Below are 21008 nucleotides of genomic sequence, written 5' to 3'. Positions count from 1 at the left end.
AAGAGTGTGGTGGTTACGGGGGGAGGGGGGAAATGGAGAGGGAAAGGGGAGGGGCAGGGGCACAAAGAAAACTAGATAGAAGGTGACAGAGGACAATCTGACTTTGGGTGATGGGTATGCAACATAATTGAAGGACAAGATAACCTGGACTTGTTGATCTTTGAATATATGTAACCTGATTTATTGATGTCGCCCCATTAAAAAAATAAAATTATAATTAAAAAAAAAAGAAAATACAAAAGAATAAAGGAAAATAATTCACACATTTATAAAAAAAAAAAAAGAAATAGAGGGAGATGACGTCAGAGTAATGGCGGGGTAGGAAGCGATACCGATAAATCTCCCCCAAAACTCAACAAGATCTTCAACCAGAAACAGAAAAACCTATACTTGGAGCTTCCAGATGCTTCGCAATACACCCAAAGGTATGATTGAGTGAAAAATTGGCTAAATATATAACCAAACCCCGAAGGAAATAGGGAGTAAGAAATGCTCCGCCTTCCTCACTAACCTAAACAGGGCGGCTTTCTCTGGTAACTGTGAATATAGAAACTGAGGCGGGCAAAGGGGGTGAATACAAACGGCCGAACCAGGCTGTGGCACGGAGATCCAAGCCAAGGAAAATCTGATCCTGTGGCAACCCGGGCAATACAAGCTAATACTCGCGCCAAACCCAAACAAAGAAAGACAAGCGGCGCGGCCATTTTACCCGGTCTCCTGGCTGGTGCGCAGTTAGTGGGCGCGAGATTTCTTCCTAGGCCCCGGGAGTCAGTGCCCGTGTTGCCCCACGGAGAGGCAGGGTCAGAGGCCTTTCTGTGGGCCGAGGGCAGAGTCTCTGGGCAGCCCCAGCGCCCTGGGAAAGCCACGCATGGGAGGGAGTGAGAACTAATTCCAACGGTGGAGATTTTCCGTACTGGAGGGTGTTTCACTCAGAGGGAATCGCAGCCGGCCTCATATCCTGGTTTGCGCGCGCAGATAAGGAGTGAGCGATTCCTCCGAGTGCTTCGGCAGTGCGCGCCCGTGTCATCGCACAGAGGAGCAGAGTCAGGGGCCTTTGTGTGGGCCAAAGCGGAATCTCGGGCCGCCCCAGCGCCTTGCAAAAGCCGCGCACGGGGACGGAGCGAGACTCAATTCGAACGCTGCAAATTTTCCCTGCGGTCGGGGGTTTCACTCAGAGCGTGAGACTGCTGGCCGGATATCCTGGTCTGCGCGCGCAGCCAGTGAGTGAGAGTTTCCTCCAAGCGCCCCGGAAGTGGGCACCCGCTTGTGTTACCGGACAGAGTGGCAGAGCCAGAGGTCTTTGAATGGCCGGAAAGCCCGCCTGATTATGCTAGCAGCTCTGACTGACTGAGCCTTACCCAGAGCCCTGTGCTGAGTGGAAATAGAGTGGGGAGTTGCCAGCTCTTTGAGCCTCTTACTATCCAGGCAGAGGCAGCAGCAACCCCATAGCTGGATTATCAGGCTACTAATTGAGGAAGGAAAGACTAGGAGAAAGGCTCTAGGAACACGGACTCTCTCACTGTCGGAGCCTATAAATGCTAATAGCCTAGACTGCCAACGAGACTAAAGCACAATACATGACATTGCCATAGAGACTTATCAACTGCAAACCTCCACCTGAGCGTGGCAAAGGGGCAAAACCCGGGGTACAGAGTCACCGACCAGGAAGAGGGAGAGAAAAGAAAAAGCAAGAAGATAACCTCTCAAAATCAAGAATAATCTGCAGACTTTATAACCTATCCCATTTTATTATATTTGTTCGTTTGTTTCTCTTATCTTCATTCTTGATACTTTTTTTTTCCTCCTCCAATTTGGCCGATTAACTCTCTACCGGTCTTACTCTCTCTTCTCCTTGAACTACACTACCCATAAGTGTTACATCTCCCATTATCTTTTCTCTTCTCTTCCTTTCTCTCTATGAGGCTTGCACTCCAAAACCCTTAACTCTCTCTCTCTCTCTCCTTTCTTTTTTCTTCTTTTAGTGGTTCCCTCTTTTTTTTTCTCTCTCTCTCTTTCTTTTCTCCCTCTATATTAGTTTCTTCCTTTCTCCTTTACATCTCCTCTCACTCAAACCTCAATAACAAACAAATTATCTTATCTGGGACTCAAACTTATGTTTGTGGCATTCTGGGGGGTTTTTACTTCACCTTTTTAACTCACTAGCAGTGCTCCCATCCCTGGCTCTCCATATTATCGAGTTCTTGTTCCACTAAATACAATAGTAATTTTTTAATTTGTCCCCCCATTTTTCTGTTTTCCTCTTAATCCTCTCATCATAACTCTTAGACAACCAACACCTAAAAGCAAATCATTTTATTCTTGACCCAAATTTTTTCCTTATTTGCTTTTTGTGGGTCCATACGCTCTTTTTTTTTTTTCTTCTTTTTTTTTTTTTTTTTGTTTGTTTGTTTGTTTGTTTGCCCCTTTATTACTTTTCCCCAATTCAGGCCCTCCATCACAGGCATTGTTTGTTATAATTCACAGTCCACCACAAGATTTTATCAAGAAAGAGGGGAGAGGAGAGGAGAGGAAAAAAGGAGGGGGGAATAATTTCCCTTTTTTTTTTTAATTTTTCTTTTATTATATTTTTCTTTATTTCATTATTAATTTTTTTTTAAAAAAAAACAACTTTTTTCGATTTTTTTTTTATTTTTTTAAACTTTTTATTCTTTATTAAATCTCATTAATACTATCAACAAAACCACCCTCAGATGCCATTAAGGAAGAGAAAATCAAATATCATGGATACAAAAGAAAGAGAGGTAACACAGCTAGATGAGGAAAAATCTATGGAGAAAAAATTTAATATATTGGAAACCTTGGAGCTAAATGACAAAGAATTCAAGATAGAAATCCTAAAAATCCTCCGAGATATACAAGAAAACACAGAAAGGCAATTTAGGGAGCTCAGAAAACAACTCAATGAACACAAAGAATATATGTCCAAGGAAATTGAAACTATAAAAACAAATCAAACAGAGATGAAAAACTCAATTCACGAGCTGAAAAACGAAGTAACAAGCTTAGCTAATAGAACAGGTCAGATAGAAGAGAGGATTAGTGAAATAGAAGACAAGCAACTTGAGGCACAACAGAGAGAAGAAGAAAGAGACTCAAAAATTAAAAAAAATGAGATAGCCCTACAAGAATTATCTGACTCCATCAAAAAGAATAACATAAGAATAATAGGTATATCAGAGGGAGAAGAGAGAGAAAATGGAATGGAGAACATACTCAAACAAATAATAGATGAGAACTTCCCAAGCCTGTGGAAAGAACTAAAGCCTCAAATTCAAAAAGCAAACAGAACTCCAAGTTTTCTTAACCCCAACAAACCTACTCCAAGGCATATCATAATGAAATTGACACAAACCAACAGCAAAGAAAAAATTCTCAAGGCAGCCAGGGAAAAGAAGAATACAACATATAAAGGAAGGCCCATTAGATTATCATCAGATTTCTCAGCAGAAACTCTACAAGCTAGAAGAGAGTGGACCCCAATATTTAAAGTCCTGAAAGAGAGGAACTTTCAGCCACGAATACTATACCCATCAAAGCTATCCTTCAAATATGAAGGAGAAATAAAAACATTCACAGATACAGAAAAGATGAGGGAATTTATCATCAGAAAACCCCCACTCCAGGAATTACTAAAGGGGGTTCTCCAATCAGATACAAAGAACAAAAAAAAACAGAGCCACAAGTAAAAGCTCCAAGAAGAACACAATAAAACCAAATTTAAACTGTGACAACAACAAAAAGAAAGAGGGGGAGAAGATGGAGATTAACAGTAGCAAAGGACGATGGAGTGCAAAAGTACTCACAAAATAGTTCGCTACAATGAACAGGGTAGGGACCCTTTTCATTATTCAAAGGTAACCACCATTGAAAAAACCACCACAAAAGCACATGAGATAAAAAAGATAGCAACAGTGGAAAGATGTATGGAATACAACCAAATAAAAACAAAAGATAGAAAAACAAAAGAGAAGGATCAAACAAGACACAAAACTAACAGAAAGCAAGATATAAAATGGCAATAGGGAACCCACAAGTATCAATAATTACACTAAATGTAAACGGATTAAACTCACCAATAAAAAGGCACAGAGTAGCAGAATGGATTAAAAAAGAAAATCCAACTGTATGCTGCCTACAGGAAACTCATCTAAGTAACAAGGATAAAAACAAATTCAAAGTGAAAGGTTGGAAAACAATACTCCAAGCAAATAACATCCAAAAAAAAGCAGGTGTAGCAATACTCATATCGGATAATGCTGACTACAAGACAGGAAAAGTACTCAGAGACAAAAATGGCCATTTCATAATGGCTAAGGGGACACTGAATCAAGAAGACATAACAATTCTTAATATATATGCACCAAACCAAGGAGCACCAAAATATATAAGACAGCTACTTATTGATCTTAAAACAAAAACTGACAAAAACACAATCATACTTGGAGACCTCAATACACCGCTGACGGCTCTAGATCGGTCATCCAAACAGAGAATCAACAAAGACATAGTGGCCTTAAACAAAACACTAGAGCACCTGGATATGATAGACATCTACAGGACATTTCATCCCAAAGTGACTGAGTATACATTTTTCTCCAGTGTACATGGATCATTCTCAAGAATTGACCATATGTTGGGCCACAAAAACAACATCAGCAAATTCAGAAAAATTGAAGTTGTACCAAGCATATTTTCTGATCATAAAGCCTTGAAACTAGAATTCAACTGCAAAAAAGAGGAAAAAAATCCCACAAAAATGTGGAAACTAAACAACATACTTTTAAAAAATGAATGGGTCAAAGAAGAAATAAGTGCAGAGATCAAAAGATATATACAGACTAATGAAAATGACAATACGACATATCAGAATCTATGGGATGCAGCAAAAGCAGTGATAAGAGGGAAGTTCATATCACTTCAGGCATATATGAACAAACAAGAGAGAGCCCAAGTGAACCACTTAACTTCCCACCTGAAGGAACTAGAAAAAGAAGAACAAAGACAACCCAAAACCAGCCGAAGAAAGGAGATAATAAAAATCAGAGCAGAAATAAATGAATTAGAGAACAGAAAAACTATAGAAAAAATTAATAGAACAAGGAGCTGGTTCTTTGAAAAGATCAACAAAATTGACAAACCCTTGGCAAGACTTACCAAGGAAAAAAGAGAAAGAACTCATATAAACAAAATCCAAAATGAAAGAGGAGAAATCACCACGGACACCGTAGATATACAAAGAATTATTGTAGAATACTATGAAAAACTTTATGCCACTAAATTCAACAACCTAGAAGAAATGGATAAATTCCTAGAAAAATACAACCTTCCTAGACTGAGTCAAGAAGAAGCAGAAAGCCTAAATAGACCTATCAGTAGAGAAGAAATAGAAAAAACCATTAAAAACCTCCCCAAAAATAAAAGTCCAGGCCCTGACGGCTATACCAGCGAATTATATCAAACATTCAAAGAAGACTTGGTTCCTATTCTACTCAAAGTCTTCCAAAAAATTGAAGAAGAAGCAATACTTCCAAACACATTTTACGAAGCCAACATAACCCTCATACCAAAACCAGGCAAGGATGGCACAAAAAAAGAAAACTACAGACCAATATCTCTAATGAATACAGATGCTAAAATATTAAACAAAATACTAGCAAATCGAATACAACAACATATTAAAAAAATAATACATCACGATCAAGTGGGATTCATCCCAGAATCTCAAGGATGGTTCAACATACGTAAAACGGTTAATGTAATACACCATATCAACAAAACAAAGAACAAAAACCACATAATCTTATCAATAGACGCAGAAAAGGCTTTCGATAAAATACAACACAATTTTATGTTTAAGACTCTCAACAAAATGGGTATAGAAGGAAAATATCTCAACATGATAAAGGCCATATATGATAAACCATCAGCTAACATCATATTAAATGGCACTAAACTGAAGGCTTTCCCCCTTAAATCAGGAACAAGACAGGGTTGTCCACTCTCTCCACTCTTATTTAATGTGGTACTAGAGGTTCTAGCCAGAGCAATCAGACAAGACAAAGAAATAAAAGGCATCCATATCGGAAAAGAAGAAGTAAAGGTATCACTTTTTGCAGATGATATGATACTATACATCGAAAACCCCAAAGAATCCACAAAAAGACTACTAGAAACAATAAGCCAATACAGTAAGGTCGCAGGATACAAAATTAACATACAGAAGTCAATAGCCTTTCTATATGCCAACAATGAAACAACTGAGAAGGAACTCAAAAGAACAATCCCCTTCACGATTGCAACAAAAAAAATAAAATACTTAGGAATAAACATAACAAAGAATGTAAAGGACTTATATAATGAAAACTATAAACCATTGTTAAGGGAAATCGAAAAAGATATAATGAGATGGAAGAATATACCTTGTTCTTGGCTAGGAAGAATAAATATAATCAAGATGGCTATATTACCCAAAGCAATATACAAATTTAATGCAATTCCCATCAAACTTCCAATGACATTTTTTAAAGAAATAGAGCAAAAAATCATCAGATTTATATGGAACTATAAAAAACCCCGAATAGCCAAAGAAATCCTAAAGAAAAAGAATGAAGCTGGGGGAATTTCAATACCTGACTTCAAACTCTATTATAGGGCCACGACAATCAAAACAGCATGGTATTGGCAGAAAAATAGACACTCAGACCAATGGAACAGAATAGAAAGTCCAGAAATAAAACCACATATATATAGTCAAATAATTTTTGATAAAGGGGCCAACAACACACAATGGAGAAAAGAAAGCCTCTTCAATAAATGGTGCTGGGAAAACTGGAAAGCCACATGCAAAAGAATGAAACTGGACTACAGTCTCTCCCCCTGTACAAAAATTAACTCAAAATGGATCAAAGATCTAAACATAAGACCTGAAACAATTAAGTACATAGAAGAAGACATAGGTACTCAACTCAGGGACCTGGGTTTTAAAGAGCATTTTATGAATTTGACTCCAATGGCAAGAGAAGTGAAGGCAAAAATTAATGAATGGGACTACATCAGACTAAGAAGTTTTTACTCAGCAAGAGAAACTGATAACAAAATAAACAGAAAGCCAACTAAATGGGAAATGATTTTTTCAAACGACAGCTCAGATAAGGGCCTAATATCCAAAATATACAAAGAACTCATAAAACTCAACAACAAACAAACAAACAATCCAATAAAAAAATGGGAAGAGGATATGAATAGACACTTCTCCCAGGAAGAAATACAAATGGCCAACAGATATATGAAAAGATGCTCATCTTCTTTAGCTATTAGAGAAATGCAAATCAAAACGGCAATGAGATACCACCTCACACCTGTTCGATTAGCTGTTATTAGCAAGTCAGGTAACAGCAAATGTTGGAGAGGCTGTGGAGAAAAAGGAACCCTCATACACTGTTGGTGGGAATGTAAAGTAGTACAACCATTATGGAAGAAAGTATGGTGGTTCCTCAAAAAACTGAAAATAGAACTACCTTATGACCCAGCAATCCCTCTACTGGGTATATATCCCAAAAACTCAGAAACATTGATACGTAAAGACACATGCAGCCCCATGTTTATTGCAGCATTGTTCACAGTGGCCAGGACATGGAAACAACCAAAAAGCCCGTCAATAGATGACTGGATAAAGAAGATGTGGCACATATACACTATGGAATACTACTCAGCCATAAGAAATGATGACATCGGAACATTTACAGCAAAATGGTGGGATCTTGATAACATGATACGAAGCGAAATAAGTAAATCAGAAAAAAACAGGAACTGTATTATTCCATACGTAGGTGGGACATAATAGTGAAACTAAGAGACATTTATAAGAGTGTGGTGGTTACGGGGGGGGGAGGGGGGAATGGGAGAGGGATAGGGGGTGGGGAGGGGCACAAAGAAAACAAGATAGAAGGTGACAGAGGACAATCTGACTTTGGGTGGTGGGTATGCAACATAATTGAACGACAAGATAACCTGGACTTGTTATCTTTGAATATATGTATCCTGATTTATTGATGTCACCCCATTAAAAAAAAATAAAATTAAAAAAAAAAAAAAAAAAAAAAAAAAAAAAAAAAAAAAAAAGAAATAGCAACGAGATTTTACTCTGTTATTCACTGTTTTTATCAACATAAAAGACTGTCATGCTTCATAATTAGATGAAGAGCTTAGTCTTTTAATAGTCTAGTTTCTTATCTAGGTTACACTTCTCTTTCATTCTCAGATCTGCTTCTGTTATTTCTCATCATGCTGTATTTAAAACCTCTTCCCCAAGATAAATGTTTGCCTTTAATTGCTATCTTCTTCTTTCTCTAAAATTTAACCCTCTTTAAATTGTTTTTTACTATAGTACCTAGAATAGGTGGTAGCATATTTTTCAATGTCCTGTCCATCGGTGAACTGTCCTTTGTCAGTCTGTGCTTTTTTATATTTTGGTTGAGGAAGAAGCAGGTTGAACCTTAAAGGGTTTGCTTTTAATACATGGTTCATGCACTACTGAGTAGCTAACATCTGTTCCCATTTGTTCTTGAAATTGAAATTAGGTAGCAGATATGTGCTTTATAATTTCTGCCAAAGGCTCGGTATTTTTTCTTTGTCTCTAGTGAGACCTTAAAAGTTAGAAATGAGTGTTAAGGGAAAAAAAAGAAGTAGTTTATAAAGGCAAAATTATTTTTTCATCTTTTTTAAAATGCTGATTATATTAGGTCTTACAAAAAGTTACCTTACATAATTAATTTTGTTTTGGGTTTTTTTTCCAGGTATATGTAATGCATACTTTAGCAGCCTCACTTTCTGCTTGTATATATCAGTGCCTTTGTGGGAGTCATAACTACAGGTAAATATTTTTGTGAAATTTTTTTGTTTTGTTTTTGTGGGTTGGTTTTTTTTTGTTTGGTTTTTGCAGAGACAAAGAGAGAGTCAGACAGAGTGTAGACAGGGACAGACAGACAGGAAGGGAGAGAGATGAGAAGCATCAATTCTTCATTGTGGCATTTTAGTTGTTCATTGATTGCTTTCTCATATATGCCTTGATGGGGCGGGGGAGGGGGGGCTACAGCAGATCGAATGAGCCTTGCTCAAACCAGATGAGCCCTCACTCAAGCTGGCAAGCTCGGGGTTTTGAACCTGGTTCCTCAGTGTCCCAGTCTGATGCTCTATTCAATGTGCCACCACCTGGTCAGACCATATATCTTTGTGAAATTTAAGAATGCTTGCAGTAAACTGATGAGGTTACAGAGTATGAATGTTTTTTCTTTAGAAAAACTATATACAACAGTGCATTTTAATGCAAAAAACATGTAGCTGTTGTGTTGAGTACTGGTTCTTTTTCCACCTTTCAGATTTTAACTTAAGACTTTATGGCAAATGAATCTCAAGTAAAACCCTTGTCAATACAACTTACTTAGCAGCCTTTTGTTGATCAGTGCCTAATCCAGACATTGTGATATGCACGCAGTTTCTCCTTCCTTACAATCAATCTTGTTAGAAACAAATGTGAACTGATAAATGATACGTCACATGATGTAGTACTTAAATAATAAGTATTACAATATGATGGATAGTAAAAGGCTCAGGGAATGCAAAGGAGGGAGTGACTGACTTGGAATTGAGAAAAATTTTACAGAAGAGTTGATTATTATTTTTTTAATGATTATTTTGATGAAGATTTTTCTCTTTATATCCTAAGGTTTCATTATAATTTATCTAGCCTTTAAAAAATACTGTTTAAGACTCTGGAGTTTTTCTGTATCTTTCATTAGTTCTTTGAAATTCTCTAACTTTATTTCTTCAAATATTTTGTCATCTCCTATTTTCTTTCCTATTAGACAGATAGTAGAACTTCTGAGTCCTTCTTACTTTTTTTAACTTTCTTTTCATATATTCCTAATCTTCATTTCTTTTTGTTTCATTTCAGAAGAAAGCCTAGCTTCATTTTCTAGACACTAATGCATTCTTCAGCAATGTCCTATCTTTTATTAAGCCTATCTAAGTTTCTTTTAGAAAATCTGTTTTTCATTTTTTTAGATCTCTGTTGATTTTAATAGCCACATTTATTTTTATATCTTATTTTATTTCGTGATTTTTTAAACCTATCTGAATATAAGCACTTTTCTTATTGTTCCGATAAATCTGCTTCCTCAGGTGCAAGTCTTTCACTGAGTTTGTCAGCTTCTTTGGTGTTGATTTTTCACTGTCTGTTTATCTATGTGTTTGAAATTTCCCATGAGTAACCTAAGCTTACTACTCTGGTTGGGTATCCTAAGTTTGCTTCAACTTGATTTTTTGACACTGGTCCACCAAGAGTTCATTTTCTTGTTATTGAGTGTGACTTTATTTTCATCAGAGTGTTTTTATCTTTCTTATCATTACCATTTATTGTAATGGGATTTTTTTATTGTTACTCTGCCATCTTGAAATTGGAAAGTAAAGCAATAGAAAGTATTTACAAATGCATCAAAATGTTATCACTAATAAGATTTCCTAACAGAAGAAGTGTAACCCATTAAATGTGCTGTATTTAAATACTATATTCCTTTACTTAACATATGATATAGAAGTTTCTGACAGGTTAACAAAATCTTGAGTACCATTTTCCGTTAATATTTCACACTTTATGTTTAGTTGAAAGATAAAATCTATCTCCTTAGTCTTACCATGCTCCAGGGGGGAAAAAAGACATAAATGAAAAAGAACTGAACAAGTATTTAGATCTCCAACTGTTACAAAAACAGGTAATAAAAAAGGTGTTAGCTACACTGAGGAGATACTGCCTTAGTATCATGTACCATGTTATAATTCACTCTGAAGAGATAGGAAGACTCTCAGGAAAAGCAGGTCATCCTGCTTTTACATAGATAAGGTAGATGGATGGGTGGGTGGGTGGATGGATGGATGGATGGATGGATGGATGGATAGATAGGTAGATAAAGAGATAGATGAGAAAGAGTGGAGGGGAGAGAAAGGCTTTATGTATGATTGACTAAACTCTATATTCAGCTAATTGCAACTACTTTAGCATTCTTTCTGAAAACTGATGCTGAATTGCTAGCGCTTTAAAATTCCCCAGTGATGCAACTCTTTATAAAAAATCAGTAGATATGTTTTAGGCATACTCTAAAAACTAGGCAAAGAAAGAAATTTTTAAAAAATCTCAACTCGTCTAATTTTAAAAAGATCAGGAATTACTAGTATATTGAACATAGAAATTCAAACTTCTAACTAAAATGAATTAACTTTTATGGTGAATTCTGGTAGATACGATCCTATCACATCATCAATAATTTGAAACATACAACATTTGAAAGAAAAGAATTTTAATCTAATTTAACTTCACTAGCACCTCCTTTGAACAAATGATGGAATTGTATTTGCAATGAGCAATAGTTCTTTTTTCTTTTTTAATGGGCCATTTTCCCTAAGTTTTGAATTCTGTCCTTTGCCTAAAATAACTTGTTCAAGAAGAATGGCTAGCATTTTCTACATTAAAAAAAAAATCAAGCAATTTAAATCTCAGGATTTTACCAGCACACAAAAATGAATCAAAACAACAAAGAATAGCAAATTTGAAATACTTAAAACATACTTTTCCTGAAGCAACTAGTACAAACATTCATTGAATCAGATCAAGGGTTTGATTGTGAGGGAATATCGATTTAAAAACAACCTGTTAGGAGGCAAAATTAGAATATTTGCAGTTATATGGTGTTTTTTTAAAACAATACCTCAAACCCATATTTTCAATATATGTATACAGCTTGACTAAAATTCACCCATGTGATAAGAGGAGAAAAGATGAATATTAACACATTAATTATCCTCTTACTTCAATTAAAAATATGTGTTAATTAAGATGGCCTATTTCATTATCACCTCAAGACAGTTATGAAATATCTGAATTTCACAAGTTGTTTTTTCCCCTAAATTTTGTCTTTACTGATACAAAATTGAACAATGTATTAATGTATTAATAATTAAAATTAAGGTACAAGGTATTTTAAGGTACAAGGTATTTACAAGATTTTAAATGGCTATCCCTCTACATGTATACCTATATAACTATGCTGCTTTTATCTAATGAAATAAAATGTTACTCATATAACATTACTCCACAGTGCTGTTTCAAAGAAACCTCTATCAAAAGGGTAGTGGCTTTGAGAAACAGGGAGATAAGAAACACAGCAAGCCTCTGAGGTTATAGAGCTCTACAAGCCTTATCTTGATTTGTGGCCAGATCAAAGCAGAGCCTGTTCAGTATAGGCACTGCTATACTGTATAGGCACTGTATAGCTCAAGAAATCCATCCCTAGGCACAAGGATCTCTATACCCCCATTTCTCCAGAAAATGCCAAGTCTAGGGACAATACGGACATGGAGAACAGATGTCTCAGACATAACTGCAGACCAGTGACCCCAGGAACGTCCGTCCGTCGTGCATGCGGGACGCATCACATCAACTACTATCCTTTCCTGTCAGTGAACCTTTTGTCTTCTATTGAGAACTCTTTGTATGCTACCCTTTTTATTTTCTTTCCTTTTCCTCCTTTTCTTTGTTTTTTATTTGGGAAAAATAAAGTTTCCCATTTCCAGGGAGGTCAGAAAAAGGGATCAATAGCTCCAATGTGCCTAAGATTTTGTTAGCTCAATTAGGAGAATTTGCAGTGGGTTCCTTCTAATTCTCTGGAGACTATTTCATAATTGTGAAGTCCAAATATCTGTAAATCTTCACTTTTAGAGACTTTGTGTCTTGTACAACTTCTATTTGTTCATCGTTGATTTTCTATTCTCTCTTTTATTGCCAAGTAAGCAGTCCTAAAAGGCAGCAGTCCTTACTAATGGAAGCACTTTTGGATATCAGATCAAGAACGTTCCCCTTGAGGTGCCAACTAGCATAATTAATTTGAACTTTATATACCTCTCTCCCCAGGAGAGAAGTGTGGCCTTGCTTCTGAAGCCCCAGGTGAACCAAGCTACTTGTGAATTAAAATATCTATTCTGATTTTGTATAATGTTGGATGTTTTGTCTTAAAGTGTCAGCGGTTTAAAAATTTAAAGTCACAGTACCAAATATAATTCTGAGTTAGTAAAAGTGTAGCTCGGCATCATCTCTTTTCCCTGTCACTTCCCACTCCAGGATCTGGTGGTGGGCGCCTCTTCTTGCTCCTTGCCTATGCATCTGGTCAGAATCCTCCTGAAGAGCCCAGCTAATGTTTCACTTCCCAGGATTCCCTCTGATCTGGATGGAGAAAATGTGGACAGTGTGGTAGGCCTATGACTCAGTCAGGCCTCAGTTTGAATCTGTATTCTGTCGGTTTTGGGATTTAAACAAGTCTTTTTGGCTTGTGAAAGTTCAATGAGCAAAAGTTAAATCACACATTAGGTACTCAATGTCTGGCATACAATAGGTACTCAACATCTAATTAAATTTTCTACTTTTTCTACCTGGCAATCAAACACATCTCTCTTGAATATAAAAATACACTTATTTCCTTGTACTAGTGGGCTAAGTGGGTCCTTCTTAAATGCTTCAATTTTCTTTCCTTTGAGTACCTATTCTCTTAAGTTTTTTTCCTATGAAAGATGAGAATTAAAACTCGAAAACATTACAGAAGCTAAAATCCATCCATAATTTTGCACATTTCTAAATAGGATCTAATTGGCCCTGGCTGGAGGCTCAGTGGATAGAATGTCAGCTCAGTGTATGGACATCCTGGGTTCAATCCCCAGTGAAGGCACACAGGAAAAGTTACCATCTGCTTCTCTCCCCCTGCTCTCCCTCTTTTCCTCTCACACCAGTGGCTCAATTGGTTCGAGTGTGGCCCCAGGTGCTAAGGATGAAATCTCAGTTGTTCCAAGTGTGTTAGCCTCTAGAGCTAAAAATAGGTCAGTACTCTAGCATTGGTCCCAGAGGGGGTTGCTGGGTGGATTCCGGTCCAGGCGCATGCAGGAGTCTGTCTCTCTATCTCCCCTCCTCTCATCTAAAAATAAAATATAATAAGTAAATAGACTCTAATTTTGCTTTTTTCATTTCCATGTAATATTTAAATGTATATAATTATATATAAAAGTTTGTATATACATGTATATTGTTTTCAAAATTGTTAATTATACTTTCAAGAATTCTTTATAGTCTCATACCTGTTGTATTTATTGTTGCATAATACACTAAATTAATTGCTATTGAAAACTTAAGAATATTTCCTGAATTCAACATGATAATTAATGTTGCTATGAACAGCCTCTTTCATATCTTTTTAAAAAGAATTTAAAGTGAAATAATAAGGCCAGATAATAACTATCTTTTAAGTGGATCTTTTAAGAAGTATGTAAAAGAACAGTAGGTTTTGGGGGTAATGACCGTCTTTACTTGAAGCAATGGTGTTAAATTAGAGTACCATTAAAACAGGTTTCTAATGACAAACCTTAGGGAGATGTCTTTTTTCAGCCAATGTCTGTTACTTTTTTAATCCTTCACTTAAATACAGAACCGATCATCTTACTCATGAATTTCCAACTAAATCACAATAGAAATCTGGGCTCATTCCATAGGTACAGATTTCTGTGCCCAATGTAATGTATTTTCCAAAAATGTGCCTCTAGTTTAATGTTTCTTTACATATATCATCAATAATGCCTACCTAGGAAACATAAGTTATGAAGAATTTCACAAATAATTTGTCCAGTGTGGAACGTTAGACTTCATATGCATATTATCTATTTTATTTTTCTCATTTTTCTATCTTCTAACCCCATTCTGATTACTGTAGACATCATTTTTATCTAAAAAGTATGGCATCTTCCCAATGCCAGTTTTTTGTTCAGAGATTAAACTCATTCAGAATATGGAACTTTCTTGCCTGAAAAAATAAATTGCCCATTTAGTGTATATTTCATTTCTGTGGCATAAGTTTCTATGTTCAGCACTGTTAGGTTCTGTTTGACTTATCTCTCTTGATTTTTTTTAATTTATTTATTAAATTTAATGCAGTGACACTGATAAATCAGGGTACATATGTTGAGAGAAAACATCTCTAGATTATTTTGACATTTGATTGTGCTGTATACCTCTCCCCCAAAGTTAAATTGTCTTCTCTCACCTTCTATCTGGTTTTCTTTGTGCCCCTCCCCTCCCCAAACCCCTGTCTCCTTCTTCATCCCATCCTCCCTTCCCACACGCCCCACCCCTGTTGCCATCACATTCTTGTTCATGTCTCTGAGTCTCATTTTTATGTCCCTTCTATGTATGGATTCATATAGTTCTTAGTTTTTTTTCTGATTTACTTATTTCACTCCGTTAATAATATTATCAAGGTCCATCCATGTTATTGTAAATGATCCAATGTCATCATTTCTTATGGCTGAGTAGTATTCCATAGTATATATGTACCAAAGCTTTTTAATCCACTCGTCCTCTGACGGACACTTGGGCTGTTTCCAGATCTTCGCTATTGTGAACAATGCTGCCACAAACATGGGGGTGCATTTCTCCTTTTGGAGCCATTCTATGGTGTCCTTGGGGTATATTCCTAAAAGTGGGATAGCTGGGTCAAAAGGCAGTTCGATTTTCAGTTTTTTGAGGAATCTCCATACTGTTTTCCACAGTGGCTGCACCAGTCTGCATTCGCACCAGCAGTGCAGGAGGGTTCCCTTTTCTCCACATCCTCGCCAGCACTTATTCTGTGTTGTTTTGTTGATGAGCGCCATTCTGGCTGGTGTGAGGTGATATATCATTGTGGTTTTAATTTGCATTTCTCTAATGATTAGTGATGTTGAGCATTTTTTCATATGCCTATTGGCCATCTGTATGTCCTCTTTGGAGAAGTGTCTATTCATCTCTTTTGCCCATTTTTGGATTGGATTGTTTGTCTTCCTGGTGTTGAGTTTTACAAGTTCTTTATAAATTTTGATTATTAACCCCTTATCAGACGTATTGTCAAATATGTTCTCCCATTGTGTAGTTTGTCTTTTTATTCTCTTCTTATTGTCTTTAGCTGTGCAAAAGCTTTTTAGTTTGATATAGTCCCATTTGTTTATCCTGTCTTTTATTTCACTTCCCCGTGGAGATAAATCAGCAAATATATTGCTCCGAGAGATGTTCGAGAGCTTACTGCCTATGTTTTCTTCTAAGATGCTTATGGTTTCATGGCCTACATTTAAGTCTTTTATCCATTTTGAGTTTATTTTTGTGAGTGGTGTAAGCTGGTGATCTAGTTTCATTTTTTTGCAGGTAGCTGTCCAATTTTCCCAACACCATTTGTTAAAGAGGCTGTCTTTACTCCATTGTATTTCCTTACCTCCTTTGTCAAATATCAGTTGTCCATAGAACTGTGGGTTTATTTCTGGGTTCTCTGTTCTGTTCCATTGATCTGTAATTTTGTTGGTGTATAGAAATGCCTCTGATTTCTGAGTATTGATTTTATATCCTGCCACTTTGCTGAATTCATGCATATGCCTGTTCTTATGCCAGTACCAGGCTGTTTTGAGTACAACGGCCTTGTAGTATAACTTGATATCAGGAAGTGTGATACCTCCCACTTTATTCTTCTTTTTTAAGATTGCTGAGGCTATTCATGTTCTCTTTTGGTTCCATATAAATTTTTGGAATATGTGGTCTATATCTTTGAAGTATGTCATTGGTATTTTAATTGGTATTGCATTGAATTTATAGATTGCTTTGGGTAATATAGACATTTTAATGATGTTTATTCTTCCTAACCATGAGCACGGTATATGCTTCCACTTGTTTGTATCTTCCTTGATTTCTTTTATCAATGCTTTGTAATTTTCCGAGTGCAAGTCTTTAGTCTCCTTGGTTAAGTTTATTCCTAGGTACTTTATTTTTTTGGTTGTAATTGTGAAGGTGATTGTTTCCTGAATTTCTCTTTTTGACTGTTCACTGTTGGTGTATAGAAATGCCTCTGATTTCTGAGTATTGATTTTATATCCTGCCACTTTGCTGAATTCATTTATCAGGTCCAGTAGCTTTTTGACTGAGACTTTAGGGTTTTCTATATACAATATCATATCATCTGCAAATAATGATAGTTTTACTTCTTCTTTACCAACTTGAATGCCTTTTATTTCTTCTTCTTGTCTGATTGCTGTTGCTACGACTTCCAGGACCATGTTAAATAAGAGTGGTGAAAGGGGGCACCCCTGCCTTGTTCCTGATCTTAAGAGGATTGCTTTTAATTTTTGCCCATTGAGTATGATGTTGGCTGTGGGTTTCTCATAGATGGCTTTTATCATGTTGAGGTATGTTCCCTGTATTCCCACTTTGCTGAGAGTTTTGATCATGAATGGGTGCTGGATTTTATCAAATGCTTTTTCTGCATCTATTGAAATTATCATATGGTTTTTCTCCTTCTTTTTGTTTATGTGATGAATCACATTGATTGATTTATGAATATTGTACCAGCCTTGCCTCCCCAGAATAAATCCCACTTGATCATGGTGTATGATTTTTTCCATATATTGTTGGATCCGGTTTGCTAATATTTTGTTGAGGATTTTAGCATCTATATTCATCAGAGATATTGGCCTATAATTTTCTTTCTTTGTGTTGTCTTTGCCTGGTTTTGGAATCAGAATTATGCTTGCCTCATAAAAGGAGCTTGGAAGTCTTCCTTCCTCTTGAATTTTTTGAAATAGTTTGAGAAGGATAGGAGTTAGTTCTTCTTTGAATATTTGGTAGAATTCTGTTGTGAAGCCATCGGGCCCCGGACTTTTCTTTGTTGGAAGTTTTTTGATAACTGTTTCGATCTCCTTTGTTGTAATCGGTCTGTTTAGGTTTTCTGATTCTTCCAGATTGATTTTTGGAAGATTGTGTGCTTCAAGGAATTTGTCCATTTCATCTAGGTTGTCTAGTTTTTTGGCATACAGTTCTTCATAGTATTTTCTTACAATATTTTGTATTTCTGTTGTGTCAGTTGTTATTTCTCCACTCTCATTTCTAATTTTATTTATTTGAGTCCTCTCTCTCTTTTTCTTGGTGAGTCTACTTAAAGGTTCATCAATCTTGTTTACCTTTTCAAAGAACCAGCTCCTAGTTTCATTGATCCTCTGTATTGTTTCTTTAGCCTCTATGTCATTTATTTCTGCTCTGATCTTTATTATTTCCTTCCTTCTACTACATTTGGGCTTTACTTGCTGCTCTTTTACTAATTCTTTTAGATGCAGGGTTAAGTTGTTTATTTGAGCTTTTTCTAGCTTCTGAAAGTGTGCCTGTAGTGCTATGAACTTCCCTCTCAGCACTGCTTTCGCTGTGTCCCATAAATTTTGAGTTGTTGTATGCTCATTGTCATTTGTTTCTAGGAGTTTTTTAATTTCTTCTTTGATCTCATTCTTAATCCATTCATTATTTAACACCCTGCTATTTAGTTTCCATGTGTTTGAGAATTTTTGAGCTTTTCTGTTGTGATTCATTTCTAGTTTCATGCTGTTGTGATCAGAGAAAGTGCTTGATATGATTTCAGTCTTTTTAAATTTGTTGAGAGCACTTTTGTGCCCTAACATGTGGTCTATCCTAGAGAATGTACCATGAGCACTTGAAAGAATGTATATTCTGCTGCTTTAGGGTGAAAGGTTCTGAAGATATCTATTAAATCGAGTTGATCTAGTGTTTCCAATAAGTCTGCTGTTTCTTTGTTAATTTTCTTTCTTGAGGATCTATCTAGTGATGTTAGTGGGGTATTGAAATCCCCTACTATTATAGTATTGCTGTTGATCTCGCCCTTTAAATCCATCAAAGTCTGCTTTATATATTTGGGTGCTCCTATATTAGGTTCATAGATATTTATAATAGTTATATCTTCCTGTTGGATTACTCCCTTTATCATTATGTAGTGGCCTTCTTTATCTCTTACTATATCCTTTGTTTTAAAGTCCAATTTGTCTGATATAAGTATTGCTACCCCAGCTTTTTTTTCATTTCCGTTTGCATGAAATGCTTTTTACCATCCTTTTACCTTCAATCTATGTGTGTCTTTTGTTCTAAGGTGTGTCTCTTGTAGACAACATATGTATGGGTCCTGTTTTCTTATCCACGCAGCTACCCTATGTCTTTTGATTGGATCATTTAATCCATTTACATTTAGGGTTATTATTGATATGTAGTTGTTTATTGCCATTTTCTTCTTTAAAGGTGTATTCCTTTTTTTGCTATATTCTTTTCCCACTTTGATCTGTTTACAACAGGCCCCTTAACATTTCCTGCAGCATTGGTTTGGTTGTAATGAATTCCTTGAGTTGTTTTTTGTCTGGGAAGCTTTTTATTTCTCCTTCGATTTTAAACAATAGCCTTGCTGGATAAAGTAGTCTTGGTTGTAGGTTCTTGTTCTGCATTACTTTGAATATTTCTTGCCATTCCCTTCTGGCCTCAAGTGTTCTGTTGAGAAGTCAGATGTCATCCTTATGGGGGCTCCTTTGTAGGTGATAACTTTTTTTTCTCTTGCAGCTTTTAATATTTTCTCTTTATCGCTTAGCTTTGGTATTTTAATTATGATGTGTCTTGGTGTAGGTTTCTTTGGGCTTCTCTTTAATGGAGTCCTCTGTGCTTCTTGGACTTGTGAGAGTTTCTCTTGCATTAATTTAGGGAAGTTTTCAGCTATGATATGATTGAACAACATCTCTATTCCTTGTTCCTTTTCTTCTTCTTCAGGAACCCCTATGATGCGGATGTTATTTCTCTTCATGTTGTCACAGAGCTCTCTAAGGGTTTCCTCTGACTTTTTGAGTCTCTTTTCTCTTCTCTGTTTTCATGCCTTCATTCCAGTTGTCCTCTAATTCACTGATTCGATCCTCTGCTCTATCTATCCTGTTTTTAATTCCTTCCATTGTGGTCTTTATTTCTGATATTGTATTTGTCATCTCCGACTGATTCTTTTTTATACTTGCTATTTCTTTATTTAAGTGTTCATAGTGACCATCCATTGTTGTTCTAAGATCCCTAAGCATCCTTACAATCATTATTTTGAACTCCGCATCTGGAAGTTTGATTATTTCCATATCACTCAGTTCATCTTTTGAAGGTGTCTCTTGTGGTTTCATTTGGATTGCACTTCTTTGTCTTCTCATTGTCAGTTTTTGGGATTTTTATTTGTAGAGTTGTTTGAGTCTAGGCTTGGTGTTGTCTGCCTCCAGTTTTCAGTTATTTCTAGGTCTTCTTGGGTTGGTATCAGCTGTTATCTGTAATCCACTTTCGGATTTGGGCAGCTCTGAAGTCTTGATTTGTTTGTTTTCTTAACAGGTGATAGTCTTTTTACTGATCTCAGCAAGGGGCTTCCTTGAAACTGTATCCAGGAATGTGGTGGGTGTAACCTGAGACTCTGAAGGCCTCTTTAGCCAGCTAATCTCACTGGGGGCAGGATGTTTTCTCAGTTTCAGTAGGGGGAGGTGTATCTCAGATCTCCATGGAGACCTGAGTTACTGCCCCTCCTCCCCACTTCTTGTTTTCAGCTGTGTCTTGTTGCGCTGATTGGAGCTGGATAGATGTCCGGAGATCTCTGATCCGGAAGCAATTCAGCTCTGTTTTGTGAAAGGTTCAGTCCCTCCCCCAGCTATGGCCGCCTCCAGCACGGATGAGTCAGCTTTTTTAGTTCCTTTCCTGCATTCCTTAGCCCCTCACAGTCTGTCCCTCTCCCTGTCCTTTCCACTTGGGAGATAAGCTGGTCTTTTCAACACACCTCGCTTCCTGGTCGCCAGGTAAGTGGCTGTGAGCAGTAGTTTCTGCTCTTTTCCCTATGTGAGATCCTCTCTGGGCTCTCAGCCTCACCGCCCCCCCCCCCCCGCTCCATTCCTGTAAGCAGAGGAGATTCAGGCGTTCCCTACCAGGATTGTGGCTTCTTCTTTGCTCCTTGGTTTTTGAGAGCTGTTCTTGCAGTTCAGAGTTGGTTTTTCATGCTGATTTTTCCTTAATTGATTTGTATTCCAGTTTGGTGGTGAGAGCTGGGCGT

General features: G+C 36.7%; 1 protein-coding gene across 1 annotated transcript in view; it reads left to right on the top strand.

The window, feature by feature from the left end:
- LOC136386839 (dmX-like protein 1) overlaps positions 1-21008 on the top strand; it is a gene marked incomplete at its 3' end in the record, with an annotated part of 92212 nt that overhangs the window by 50930 nt on the left and 20274 nt on the right. Inside the window, 1 exon segment of the mRNA XM_066357966.1 lies at positions 8817-8893. Within this exon segment, the coding sequence (XP_066214063.1) occupies positions 8817-8893 (77 nt within the window).

Source organism: Saccopteryx leptura, unplaced genomic scaffold (genome assembly GCF_036850995.1).
Source record: "Saccopteryx leptura isolate mSacLep1 unplaced genomic scaffold, mSacLep1_pri_phased_curated manual_scaffold_16, whole genome shotgun sequence".
NCBI classification, from domain to species: domain Eukaryota; kingdom Metazoa; phylum Chordata; class Mammalia; order Chiroptera; family Emballonuridae; genus Saccopteryx; species Saccopteryx leptura.
The sequence above is the reverse complement of the archived record's forward strand: the minus strand, read 5'-3'. Positions and strand labels throughout refer to the sequence as shown.